This window comes from Xyrauchen texanus, chromosome 11 (assembly GCF_025860055.1).
Source record: "Xyrauchen texanus isolate HMW12.3.18 chromosome 11, RBS_HiC_50CHRs, whole genome shotgun sequence".
NCBI classification, from domain to species: Eukaryota; Metazoa; Chordata; class Actinopteri; order Cypriniformes; family Catostomidae; genus Xyrauchen; species Xyrauchen texanus.
The window spans coordinates 7,341,944-7,355,262 of NC_068286.1; the positions used below are offsets into that span (position 1 = coordinate 7,341,944).

General features: G+C 36.8%; 2 protein-coding genes across 3 annotated transcripts; one reads left to right on the forward strand and one right to left on the reverse strand.

The window, feature by feature from the left end:
- Positions 1–3: 3 nt before the first annotated feature.
- On the forward strand, positions 4–8,953 carry LOC127651390 (presenilin-2-like). Of its 2 annotated transcripts, none has more exons than XM_052137181.1 (11): positions 4–148; positions 1,851–2,016; positions 2,263–2,471; positions 3,023–3,164; positions 4,609–4,676; positions 5,394–5,614; positions 5,708–5,806; positions 6,276–6,326; positions 6,433–6,552; positions 6,792–6,907; positions 7,880–8,953. In XM_052137181.1, exons 2-11 carry the CDS (start codon positions 1,885–1,887, stop codon positions 8,033–8,035), a joined length of 1,314 nt encoding a protein of 437 aa, XP_051993141.1. In that variant the 5' UTR covers positions 4–148; positions 1,851–1,884; the 3' UTR covers positions 8,036–8,953. The 2 variants fall into 2 exon arrangements, with proteins under 2 accessions (XP_051993141.1, XP_051993143.1); XM_052137183.1 differs by having other exon boundaries at positions 55–126.
- Positions 8,954–11,023: 2,070 nt separating this feature from the next.
- On the reverse strand, positions 11,024–13,215 carry LOC127651392 (protein dpy-30 homolog). The gene is made up of 5 exons (XM_052137185.1): positions 13,168–13,215; positions 12,055–12,095; positions 11,908–11,955; positions 11,543–11,694; positions 11,024–11,252 (listed from the first exon to the last, which is right to left on the reverse strand). Exons 1-5 carry the CDS (start codon positions 13,175–13,177, stop codon positions 11,180–11,182), a joined length of 324 nt encoding a protein of 107 aa, XP_051993145.1. The 5' UTR covers positions 13,178–13,215; the 3' UTR covers positions 11,024–11,179.
- Positions 13,216–13,319: the final 104 nt, after the last annotated feature.

A 13,319-nucleotide genomic window follows, 5' to 3' on the forward strand; every position in this document is an offset into this window, starting at 1 on the left:
ACATGTGACGTCACTTGCATCACGTGGTGACGATCAGCTGATCAGCTGATCGGCATCATTTCCTCATGGGAATTTAATGTTTTGACGGAGACTGTCTACAAATATCACCGCCGGAACATTTTTCATGTAAATTGTCTCACATTTAAAGGTATATCTGTCTTCCCTCCCGTATGTTTAGGGATATGATAGTTTGCTTTTTAACAGGTACTGCGTAATTTACGTTGTTATGTTGATAAGCCGATGATGCATTCTTTTAGAGGGTCTGGATTTATCGAACATTATTAGAAACGTCACATTAATTAATTTATAATTTTAGCAGTCATTATAACAAGGCGGAGCATTAAAAAATAAATGTGTAATAAGAATGTTAGCGTTCGTCCCAGAGATTATCATTAATTTTAAAGATTCATACTTTCAGTGTTTTTCTAAATAATCCTCATACAAAACAGACTGTGGCACTTTCATGGTATGGTGATGCTAATACCATACCACTATAGGTAACAATGAGGGTTGTACAGATATATAATTTTGTTTGGCGTTATTGACAGCTAATCAAGGATGTAGAAAGGAAGTCCCGCCTTCGAGGTAAAAAGTAAACACCTTTTAGACATCGCCGATCAATCAACTCGCTAATACGGGAAAATTGCGTGTTTTAGCGTAATATGAGTTAAAGAAGAAACATTTATTTTTACAATATTATAAAATGTTATTTCTGATTTGAAATATGTTCTTTGATCGTAATCTTGACCAACCGTTTTTGATACTTCGGTGTTCCCCATTCAAGTAGATAGGAGCTGCACTGTCATGACTGGAAATAGCCTCCCGAGATCGTTCCAAAAATGGCGGCCGAGTGGACTGACTTGATAGAAATATTTTGGAATAACGCACAGCGGATGATCAAAAACCTGAAAAATCCACTAGCGACATTGATAGAATGTTCAAACGGGCTAAATGGAATGCTCCTTAATTCAAACTTCAACTGTCAAAAAATTATAATGTAAACAAACCTACAAAAGACCTTTGATCTGCTTTAAGTGCTCTGTCTGACTTTAAAAACTTTTTCATTTATGATACAAAAGATGGATAACAGTTTAGTACATTTGAGTGGGAAAAAAGACAGAAAAATGGACTGTTTAAATATAAAAACCCTTATATTATTTGCTTCCAATATGCAGAGACTGATGCTATTGGCCAATACTGATGTCGTTAACAATATTGTGCATCACTAGTAATAATGTCATTTTATTCAGTTTCTTCCACACATTTCCTCGTCTTTTTATATTTATTTTATGCTTTTATTTGTCATCCTTAAATTGTTTTAGTTTTTTATGCTTGATGTTCTCTAAATATTTGTGTGTTATATCTGTAAATAATTTTGAGCAATTTTTAAGGTTCTATACAGTTTTGACATATTATATATAAACATTACATATGTTAACCGCTTTATTGTATATATTATGCAGATATTCACTAATTATTATGTATTACAATGGTACTATTTGATTACCATATTCATATACACTCAAAAATAAAATGTAAGTTTTACTCATTTAAATTTAAAAACAAAATTCCATAATATCTTAAAATTCCTAGGATTTATATTTTTTTAATTAAAGTTTTATTAAAAGTTGTTAAAGATTACACAATTCAATTTGATGGAATTTTGTTCTGAGATGTAAAAGTGTAAATCTTAAAAATAGGCTAAAATATTTTAATATATCTTTGGTACTTAAATTATACTTTAAATGGCATTTCTAAGACTACCATGGTATTTCCGTCTTGGTAGTGTCCAGAAAAACATCGTATTAACACTGTAGTACTTTTTACATCTGGCATGATACATTTTGCAGCTTTTGGCGTTTTGGCTTCTGTTGCATTCTCTTGATGAATACCTCAGACAGTGAAGAGGACTCTTACAACGAGAGGTCCGCTCTGGTAGAGTCTGGAAGCCCAACCGTACCCTCGTACAACCAAGATCATGACACGTCTGTCCCTCAGGACACAGAGCCCAAACAGGTACGTGGACAATGGAGATGTCTCTCTGACCTAAAATTAAAGAGTGTTTTGCCTCTTCAATGAATCGTTCAAAAGGGGTTCACAAATCGGTCCAAATATAAATGTGTTTAAAAAAAAATCCTAATCAAGTAAATACAAATGATTAGTAATGTTGTGTACAAAAAGTGTGGGAAGCCTGCACTACAAAACCTCTGCATCAAAATGTCCCGTCTTCATCATCCTCTTCCTCACTCTTGATTCCCACAGCGACGGCCGGTCAGCTCAGGTTTGGGTGAGGCAGGACAGGTGGAGAGGGAGAGAGCGGCCACTCCTGATGGAGAGGAAGAAGAGCTGACCCTCAAATATGGAGCCAAACACGTCATCATGCTCTTTGTCCCTGTCACGCTCTGCATGGTGGTCGTCGTGGCAACTATAAAATCCGTCAGTTTCTACACCGAGAAGAGCGGACAGCGGCTGTATGCACTTTGTTTTGTTTTGTTATTTTGCCATTTGTTTTGTACCTTAAATGCCAATGTATGCATGATGCTCTATAATGATGCCAAATCAAAACTACACATCTATTTTCACAATTTTTATTTAAAAGTCACAGCAAATGTCAGATTTTCTGTTTGCGTTAATCTCAAAATGGCAAAACGTATCGATCTATTGCTACATTTTGTCTCTGCGTTTTATAAAAAAGTTTTTTTTTAAATGTAAATACATTTTCAGATTTGTTTACTCAACTTGCCTTAAAGATAACGTGTGTAATTTCTCCGGTGGCATTCTAATGCACCAGTCGACCACCAGTGTTTGAGTGACCACACTGACCTGGACATAACAAAATCGACTTCGCCAATAGTGGGATTTTTTTTGGGCGGGGTTACCTGTTTTTCCACCAATGGAAGACGGTGGGAGTGAAACTTTAATAACTGTTTGAAAACAGTTATTATTTTTGCAGTTACACTCTTGAACTTTTAAATAAGAGGAATTTAAAGAAGCAAAGTCATGGTTTGTGTTTGTTTTTCAGCATATATACTCCGTTCGAAGAGGACCCGAACTCTGTGGGCAAGAGGCTCCTGAACTCCTTCCTCAACACCCTTGTCATGATCAGTGTCATTGTCGTCATGACGATAGTACTGGTGGTGCTTTATAAGTATCGCTGCTATAAAGTGAGTTTTTACTATAACTACAACACAATAACCAGGCCTGGAATAACTTTTTTCTTGTTTTCTGCAATGGGATTTTGGGGATAAATCTGGGTTTTGAGGTTAAGTAAGGTAAAATGTGTGTGTGTGTGTATATATATAAGCACAACACTAATTGGTAGCAGAAAGCACTGTCATATTAGCCAAGATATTTCAAATATAAACATGTGAGGGATGTGTAGAACTTTAAATAATTCCAATTCATTGGAAATCTGCAGAACTTTCTATAAATAGACATTTATGTTCAAGTGACATATTTTTAACAGTGGTCGCCCAATGTGGGTGTTTCAATGGCTATGCAGATACCGATATCTAGAGAGGAGGATGGCTGATAAATGCATAATGCATAAATGTAATCCAAACAACTCCAGTGGTTAAATGCATGTCTTCAGAAGCGATATGATAGGTGTGCATGAGAAACAGATCAATATTGAAGTCCTTCTTTACTATAAATCTCCACTTTATCTTTGACATTCTTCTTCTTTTTTTTTGGCGATTTGCTTTGTTTGTGTATATCGCCACCTTCTGGTCGGGGGTGGTGAATTGTAGTAAAACAATTATGAAAATATTGATCTGTTTCTCACCCACACCTATTAAATCACTTCTGAAGACATGGATTTAACTACTGGAGTCGTATGGATTACTTTTATGCTGCCCTTATGTGTTTTTTGGAGCATTAAAGCTCTGGTCACCATTCACTTGCATTATATGGACCTACAGAGCTGAGATAGTCTTCTAAAAATCTTTGTTTGTGTTATGCAGAAGAAAGTCATACATCTGGGCTGGCATGCGAGTGATTAAATCATGAGAGAATTACAATTTTTGGGTGAACTGTCCCTTTAAGTGAAACAAACTTACTTTATACAATATTTACTAAATTTTGCTTAAAAAAAAACAAACTTGAAAACAGAAATAATTTATTATACATCGACAAATATATTGGTAGATTTTGGAACTGACACAAGGAAAAGTAACACTGGTTTATCAGTGAGTTGATGTGGTGGTGGCGTAGTGGGCTAAAGCACTTAACTGGTAAGCAGAAGGTTGCTGGTTCAATCGCCACAGCCACCTCCATTGTGTCCAACTCCAGGTTGCTCCGGGGGGATTGTCCCTGTAATAAGTGCACTGTAAGTCACTTTGGATAAAAGCGTCTGCCAAATGCATAAATGTAAACATTCTCAGCCTAGCAAACAGGGTTATCCTGTTTTATAATATCAGCCTATAACTTATATTTATATACATTACTTAGTATAATTATGTAGATAATGTAGCTATCTAAATTATAATATTGTTTTGGTCCTGAAATATGCATGCATTATTTTTGAACCATCTTCTACAATGTGCAGAGTTTTGATGGTCTTACCATGACTAACCATTTTATTCTGTTACTCTGTGTGTGTTTGTGCAGTTTATTCATGGCTGGCTGATTCTGTCTTCTCTGATGTTGCTCTTCTGGTTCAGCTTCATGTATCTAGGGTAAGATGCTGCTGAGCTTTGCTTTTGTATCATATTGCTGTGTAACTGATCTTCCTTTTGAAATGGCTTAAAAGGGGGATTTCTGTAAATTCAGTGAAATGTGCAGTAGTGTGAAAAATAATCATGTTGTCCACAGCTTTCACTGTGTGAACACAAGAAAGAATATTTAACTCTCTTTTTTTTTCTTCTTTCATTTATGCAATACATAGTAATAAACAGCTACTCCATATTTATCAACATATATTTTGTACTAAAACATTTAAAAGCATGTAAAATGCCATGTAGAGACTTCAGTGAACATTTCTGTAGTATTATGATGCAAATGAATCATTGAACTGACACAATTGAAACAGACAGTTTGAAAGAACTGATTTGCAGAAACTAATAGAGGTTTCCAACTATGTCAGCATTTTAATTGGGTTGTTTTTAATGAGGTTTAATTATTTATTTTTTTGCCACAGCTATTAGTAAACCTCATGGTCAAATAAAAAGCACATTTAAACCAGTGTAATATTTATCAGCATCAATTTCAGTAACGGATCTGTTGGATTTTCGTTGTACAATGAACTCTTGCATTTCAAAAGCTCACATGAAATTGTATTCCTCGTCGATGTGACCCCTTTAAAGCAGATCTATTCCTATGTGTGAAGATTTAGTTGCTTTGAATGTGTTATGATAATACTTTTATTAAATTCTGATGAACGCTTTGCTTTTCAGAGAGGTTTTTAAGACGTATAACGTGGCCATGGATTACCCAACGTTAGTGATGATCATTTGGAACTTCGGCGTCGTGGGAATGATCTGCATACACTGGAAAGGCCCATTACGGCTGCAGCAGACTTACCTCATTGTCATCAGTGCTCTCATGGCACTCATATTCATCAAATACCTGCCAGAGTGGTCAGCATGGGTCATACTGGGAGGCATCTCTGTTTACGGTACACTTGCCTGAAGATCAAATGGCAAACCTTATGTGCAACGGTCATTGTACTTGTTCTCATGCTCTTGCATTTGCTTTTTTGGTCTTACAGATCTGATAGCAGTGCTTTGTCCGAAAGGCCCGTTGAGGATGCTGGTTGAGACCGCTCAGGAAAGAAACGAGCCAATTTTCCCCGCACTCATATATTCATGTACGTACAGAACAATGAAACCAAGCACTCAACAACAGCATGCAACAAGCAATTTGTCTGTCCACACTGAATGCAAAATTGTGAAAATCAAAGCCAAATCAGAAGACATTTGATGTTTAAATATGCTTTTAGTTTATTACAATTTGTAATCGCGATTAATCGCACAATTTTCACAGTTAATCGCGATTAAACGCAAATTTTAAAAGTGCTGAAATTTGACTCTACAGTATATATATAAAGTACTTTTCCTGTCAAAATGAATTTATTTCCTTTATTTGATCTGATTTACATGGAAGAGATATCTTTTATTGCTTTATCGCATCGTATAAGCCAACGTGTCCTGGCATTGTTCAACTCTACTGTTGCTTCAACTGATTTGCACCAGATGTGTACTCTACTAGTTCAGTCAATGTAACTCCGCTCAAGATGGGTCATGTGTACTAATAAATGCACTGTTTGTCTTTCTCAGCGGCCATGGTTTGGATGGTTGGAATGGCTGATAATAGTAATCAGAATTTAGGTCAGTGAGTATTTTAGGACTTATTTATAGAAGACCATGAAAGTGAAATGTAATACAATTTAACCTACAGTATATTGGGGTGAATAAACTATTGCTGTTGTCTCAGCTGATGAAAGGCAGCACACTGAGGGTGAAGCCCGTGCACAGGAAGGGGTGGAGTCAGAAGATGATGCGTCTCAAGGAAGGAGGCGAAGGTATTCAGCAGAAGAGGACTTTGAGGAAGACCGTAAGTGGTTTCTATGACTACAGCCTCAACTTTCCCCAACAAAGTCACACCTAGAAATGAGAGAGCTTGTGTTGTAAATAGGGCTCGCATGTATGCGATGTCCTATGACAACCAGATAGACCCATTAAAAAAGTCCTTCCCAAGCAATCAAGGCAAACGTAACAAAGAGGTTTTTACATCTTTCCATTCAAGTGCAACTAGATGTATTCTGAAAAGCTTGTTGGTTGACCTTCTCACAGGAGGGGTGAAACTGGGTCTTGGAGACTTCATATTCTACAGTGTTCTGGTTGGAAAGGCAGCGGCCACAGGAGGAGACTGGAACACCACACTGGCGTGTTTCGTTGCCATTCTCATTGTGAGTATTTCAGCTAGATTGTCAGATTCATCAAGGCCAAGATTGTTTTTAAGACCTAGTGTAAAAATGAGTGATAGACCGATATTAGCCAGGCCAATTAATTGGCAGTTTTGAGATTATTATTAACATCAGCCGATAACTGTACCCAATTCGAGGAACAGAAGTCATTCCTCTTAGTGTCGGTTACAATATGTACCAACGTTTTTTTTTTTCTTTTCTCCCCAATTTGGTATGCCCAATTCCCAATGCGCTGTAAGTCCGTTGTGGTGGCGTAGTGACTCGCCGCAATCCAGGTGGCAGAGGACGAATCTCAGTTGCCTCTGAGACCGTCAATCTGTGCATCTTATCAATGGGTTGTTATCGCGGAGACTTAGCACGTGTGGAGGCTTTATGCTATTCTCCGCAGAATCCACACACAACTCACCACGCTCCCCACCGAGAGCGAAAACCACATTATAGCGACCATGAGGAGGTTACCCCATGTGACTCTACCCTCCCTAGCAACCGGGCCAATTCGGTTGCTTAGGAGACCTGGCTGGAGTCACTCAGCACACCCTGGATTCGAACTCGTGACTCCAGGGGTGGTATTCAGTGTCAATATTCACTGAGCTACCCAGCCCCCATCCCCCCCCCCCCCGACATTTTTGAATGAATTTTGAATACATTTAGTGTAAAATAGTTGTTCATTTAAATTCAGCAAATTATTTGCTATCATTAAATAATTTTTTAGTTTATTTATAACTGCTTCCTCAACCATCTTGGATGATTTTTGTTACCGAGATCATTACAATGCTTTGTGGGGTGGCTTTTATTACAAATAATACATGCTGTCACAGAAGAAGGTATCTATCTATCCATTTGTCTTTCAGTATTTGCTGGATTGTGTTTATGATTCCTTGAAATACTGCCTACATAGACTGCTCACTAGGTTTTGGAACACAGCTATAGTCTCAATTGTTTGGTTGTTTTCAGGGACTCTGCCTGACGCTCCTCCTGCTGGCCATTTTCAAGAAGGCTCTGCCGGCTCTTCCCATTTCCATCACATTTGGCCTTGTGTTTTACTTCTCCACAGGCAATCTGGTACGGCCCTTCATGGACAATCTGGCAGATAACCAATACTACATCTGACAGAAACCCTCTCAAACTCTGAGGACTCTGTGAGAACACAAAGAGTGCCCTTTAGTCATTATGTTTAATTTAGATTCAACCTTTTTTTGTTTTTTTTGTTCTTATGAACCTGAGCTGGGTTCAGTCTGATCAGAGAAGCTGTAGCTGAGGGACTGGAATGATGAAAACGTATAAAAACAAGCAATGTCAGTCGCACATTACTATTTTGGTCTGTACTGAGACGCTCTTTGGATATACAGTAGTTTACTATTTTTGTTATACCTCCTGACATGGTAAATGACTGTGTGACCAGCATCCAGACAGGTGTCGGTCAAAGTTTTAGATTTCATTAATAACGATTTCTGAAATATGAAGGAGCAGAATGCTGCTAGACTCGGTCCAAAGAAAGAAGCCATATGTGGCCTCATCCAAGCAGACGCTGTTGTGTGTCAAAGTACAGTAGACTTGCCAGTGTTTACAGTTTCAGTGTGCAATAAACTAATAACACCAATTTAATTTTGCCTTGCATAGTTTCATTTTTAGGATCGGCAACATTGTGGCAGGTAAAAAAGCCCCATAAATGTGTGTAGCACAGATTCACAATGATTTTGCCAAGTGGGACATGTTTCTGAACCAACATCTTTATTGGTGCTGGATAGGGCTGGTGGATGTATCAATTATTCACAATGATATTACTGGTGATTATAAAATTAAGCAACCTTGTAAACATTGCAATATTTGAATGCAGTTTTATTTGGCCTTTAAGCTTTAAAGCAAGCACAAAATGTTTCACAGTGTTGCATTTTGGTTGCAGTTAGGTTACATCACAGAACAACATTGTTAAAACTCTTTTAGAAACAACACCTAAAATATGAAGGAACAAAAACGTACGTTTATACATATAAAATAAAACTACCTGGTAGGTTTTATATACACTCAAGAAATATTTAAGCCTATTTTTAAGATTTATGCATTTCATAACAAAATTCCATCAATTTAAATTGTGTAATGTTAACAAAATTAAATAAGTCTAATTTTTTTTTATTAAAGATAACTTTTTGAGTTTGATGAAATTTTGTTATGAAATTGAAATGCGTAAATATTAAAATGATTATTAATATTGATTTGTTTTGCCTCAAAATGTCAGTATAAATTTTTTACAGCAAAAACAAACATCTGCAGTATTTGTGGTACTTTATAAGATTTTCAAATAATATGATAAACGTAAAAAATGTAGTGAAAATAAAAGTAAAAATAACATTTCTTTTAAAAGTATATATGTAAAGTAATCAGATTGTGAGGTTAGGCTTTGGGCTGTAAAACATTCTTATCAACTTATAATTTCCCATTTACTTTGATTCAGGAACATGGCCTACTTGGTAAAATTATAGTGACCGAAATTACTTTTTTTACATTATTAAAAAAATATTTTTTGTACATTTTTGATTACGAAGATGAAAGGCATGTTTACACGTATCAGTTTAGACATTTGATCAGGTCTTTGTCAAATTTTTTGTATTGAGTACACTGGGAATGATGAGTCTCAACAGTCTGTTTACATCTAGAATGACTTCTAGACTGATCCATGGCCGGGATGCCAGCTCATATTAGTTGTTGGTGCCTTTGTCATTTTTCTGTGCCATAGAAATCACTGAAGAAGCAGAGCATTTGTGGCATGGATTGCAATATGTTATAAACACACATGGACAATTGAAGTTAGTTTACAACTTTCAGGTCAACAGCGATGTGTTTTATTCTTAAGTTGAAGGACTTCCCTGCATTTTACATTTAACCCCATTGTCTGTAAAGAAGCATCTAATTACATTTGAATACAAATACATAATCACAATCATAATATGAATTCTCTCTTATTGAAAAGTTAATCAAATGCTCAGAGATTGAGCTCAATTTCATTCACTGTATGAAGGTACCCTCTCAGCTTTTTAAATCTGTTCATTCCTTATAACTATTAACTGAATTGACTGCTATCACGCATTGTTGCATCACTTTAAAGGGACAGTTCACCCAAAAATGAAAATCCTCGAATTTTCTCACCCTCACGCCATCCCAGATGTGTATGACTTCCTTCTGCAGAACACAAAGATTTTAAGAGTATCCCAGCTCTGTTGGTCCATACAATGAAAGTGAATGGTGACTAAAACGTTGAAGCTCCAAAAATCACATTACGGCAGCATAAAATGAATCCTTAAGACTCCAGTGGTGAAATACGTGTCTTCAGAAGTTATACAATCTGGTTTGGATGAGAACAGACCAAAATACAACATTTCACTATAAATCTTGACATCAGTCTCCTTGGCGATCATGATTACAAGCTTGATTATACTTCTTGCGCCATCTAGCGCATACGCCAGACACTAGGAAAAGTAACCGAGCTTGAAATCATGATGGTCCCTACAGACTTAAATGGCACGAAGTACAGTGAAAAAAATATATATTTTGATCTGTTCTCACCTAAAACTGATTTGTTTAATTCAATTCATCTGAAGTGATCCAATCTAAAAAGTCTTGGATGGCATGAGGGTGAGTAAATGATGAAAGAATGTTAATTTCTTGGTGAACTGTCCCTTTAAGGAAACCTTTCATGGATCTTACAGCTGCTTAGGTTTGGTCTTTAAAACCAATATGAGTGTTTATTCTGAAGAAATTATATGAACCACAAATTAAACTTGGGATTGTTTTTCTAAGTTTACAGTTCAAAGGAATTGTTTTCCTCTAGTTTTTTGTTTACAATTGTCATGTACAGTGCTTGGTGTCAAGTGTAATAAAACATCAAGCAAATGTATCTGAATGAAGGAATTTTTGTACCACACAAATCCATTATATTTCTTGCAATTATTATTATTTTGTTTAATCACCTGAGCCAGATTGGAAGTTGGGTTACTAGCACATAAGCATCACCGTGCAATGCTTCAGAGTACATGAACAACCAGCCTTTTTCCCCCCCTTTAAGTTTACCTGCTCAGCAATCGGTTAATTACCCATTAAACCATTAAATCATACATCTCTGCTTGAACATGTTTATTTGAGCTTAAAAAACTACAGTAACCTTGGCAAACAAACAATCTGAAGAGTGTGACACCATTACATTTAAATTCACAACATGAAACTATAACAAAACTCTACAAGTGTTCCTCCACACTGGCTTTAATTCCGCTCCTCAAACTGGGACTTGTTCTTCAGTAAGAATGCCGCTAGGAACTCTATTGGATTTGGAGGCCTGAAAGAAGACAAAGAGACAGATATCAAGATCAGAGACATAGACCAAGTCATTTAATCCAAAAGTGCAATGAACAGCTTTTTAGACAACTTAACCATGTGTTAACCTCAGGTTAAGGCCACTTTTAACCCTGGGTTATGCAATGTTTCACTTGTAATTCAGAATGGGGATTAGTACAGGTTTATGGAGTATTGTATCGTGTAATTTTAAGAAAAAGAAAAGGTCTATAATATCAAAATGTAAAAACTGGTCCCTTGTGTTTGGAAAAAGAACGTATGGCTCATGCACACCTTTCCTTGGCGAGAACTGACAAGCCTTGCAGGAGGATAGGAACCACCGTTTGATCCAGATACGCTCGTGTCGGAAGGGTCTGCAGGGTCTGGGGGTCCACCTTCTGTTTGGTGACTTTCTCTGCAGTCGTTTTCTCATTTTCAACTATTCTCTGGAGAGACACATGCAAGCGTACGAGTTCAACACTATCAAAGAACAAAAGCCTCGTTCACACTGCATCTTTCTGATTTTCAAATGCAATCTTTGAGACTGACTGTCCAGCTTGTGGAAGTGGAGGGGGGTACCTGTCTTGAAAGGTTAAAAATCCCAGTTTTAAACAAAAAATGTTATGCATGTTGCAACCAAACTTCCACTGATGTTCTACCTGAATGTTTTCAGTGAGGCCGTATTCTGCATGAGGATTTTCTGAGACCTAAAAATTAACAAGAAGCACATTAGTAACAACTGATAAAGACAAACCAATAATAAGTGGCCTAATGGCTACTCCATGAATTAGTGTTGTGATACTTACAGGAGTGTGTCCTTCCATGCTCTGCTCAGCATCAGTGTGCTCTGTAATCAGATTTTATAATGTGAACATGACTTAAGTAAAACCACATTTTGGGTTCAATACAAGTTAAGATCAACCTACAGCATTTGTGGCATAATGTAGATTACCACAACTTTATTTTGACTCATTTCTTCATTTCTTAAAAAAAACAAATCGAGCAAAAATAGAGTTTCCAGAGAGGCAATTACAATGGAAGTGAATGGGGCCAATTTTTGGAGGAGTTCAAAGCAGAAATGTGAAGCTTATTACTTTATAAAGCACTTACTTTAATTCTTCTGTTAAAACTTGTGTATATTTGAGTGATAATGTTGTTTAAATGGTCATTTTACAGTTTTGTGGTTTACAACATTGCATCGTCATGGTAACGTAGTAGTAAAATTGGAAATAACTTTACACAGGAAAAGTTAGTAAGTGATTTTATCACAATAACATGCATATGGGTTACATCTTGTGGTTACACGTTTGAAACAGTGAGTATTTTAATGTTTACCGATTGGCCCCATTCACTTCCATTGTAAGTGCCAAACTATAACCCAGATTTTTGCTTGAAGGAGGGACGAGTCAAAATTGATTTTTGTGGTAATCAACATTATGCCACAAATGCTGTCGGCTGAGCTTAACTTGTATTGAACACGGGGTATTCTTTTAAAGTCGCATTTTGTCAGTTCACGAAGTACCAAAAGTACCATGTAATGACATAAATATGAACATGGTATTAACATCTAACAAAATAACTGAAACATGGTAGCTCCACAGCACTTTTTATAAGTTTGTAAGGTTATTCATCAGGTTAAGGACCCATAAACAGCACAATATTACACATAAGTGTGCAATTGGGCATATAAAGTCACAAGTTTGGTTTCACAGATCTTGCTGCAGTCAATGGCGGGATTCAATGGGCCATCAAAGAAACGCTAACCGATTGCAATACTATAATGAATCAAGACGCATTTGAAGAGCTATAAAACTCAATACGGCATATTATCACAGGTGAGGTCTAAAAGCATATCAAATGTAAACTCTACACAATCTATGAATGTAAAACACACGACAAAGGTGAGCGACACCACTCACCATCCGCCATAGTTTGTTGATGGTTTCGACGCTGTTGACGTAACGCATGCGCAAAAGAGCCGCTAGAATTAAGCGCGAGTGAGTAGCGTCAAAGTCTCTCTAGCAAGTCAGTCCACTGTCAGCCATCTTTTGGAGTATTCTCGGGAGGCTAT

Excerpts from the sequence above, each read along its gene's own strand:
- LOC127651390 (XM_052137181.1), top strand. The coding sequence starts at position 1,885 with ATGAATACCTCAGACAGTGAAGAGGACTCTTACAACGAGAGGTCCGCT. Across the intron at positions 3,165-4,608 it reads ATAAGTATCGCTGCTATAAA|TTTATTCATGGCTGGCTGAT; the intron begins GTGAGTTTTTAC and ends GTGTTTGTGCAG. Across the intron at positions 6,908-7,879 it reads GTTTCGTTGCCATTCTCATT|GGACTCTGCCTGACGCTCCT; the intron begins GTGAGTATTTCA and ends GGTTGTTTTCAG.
- LOC127651392 (XM_052137185.1), bottom strand. Across the intron at positions 11,695-11,907 it reads GCCTCACTGAAAACATTCAG|AGAATAGTTGAAAATGAGAA; the intron begins GTAGAACATCAG and ends GTGTCTCTCCAG. Across the intron at positions 11,253-11,542 it reads TCAGTTCTCGCCAAGGAAAG|GCCTCCAAATCCAATAGAGT; the intron begins GTGTGCATGAGC and ends GTCTTCTTTCAG.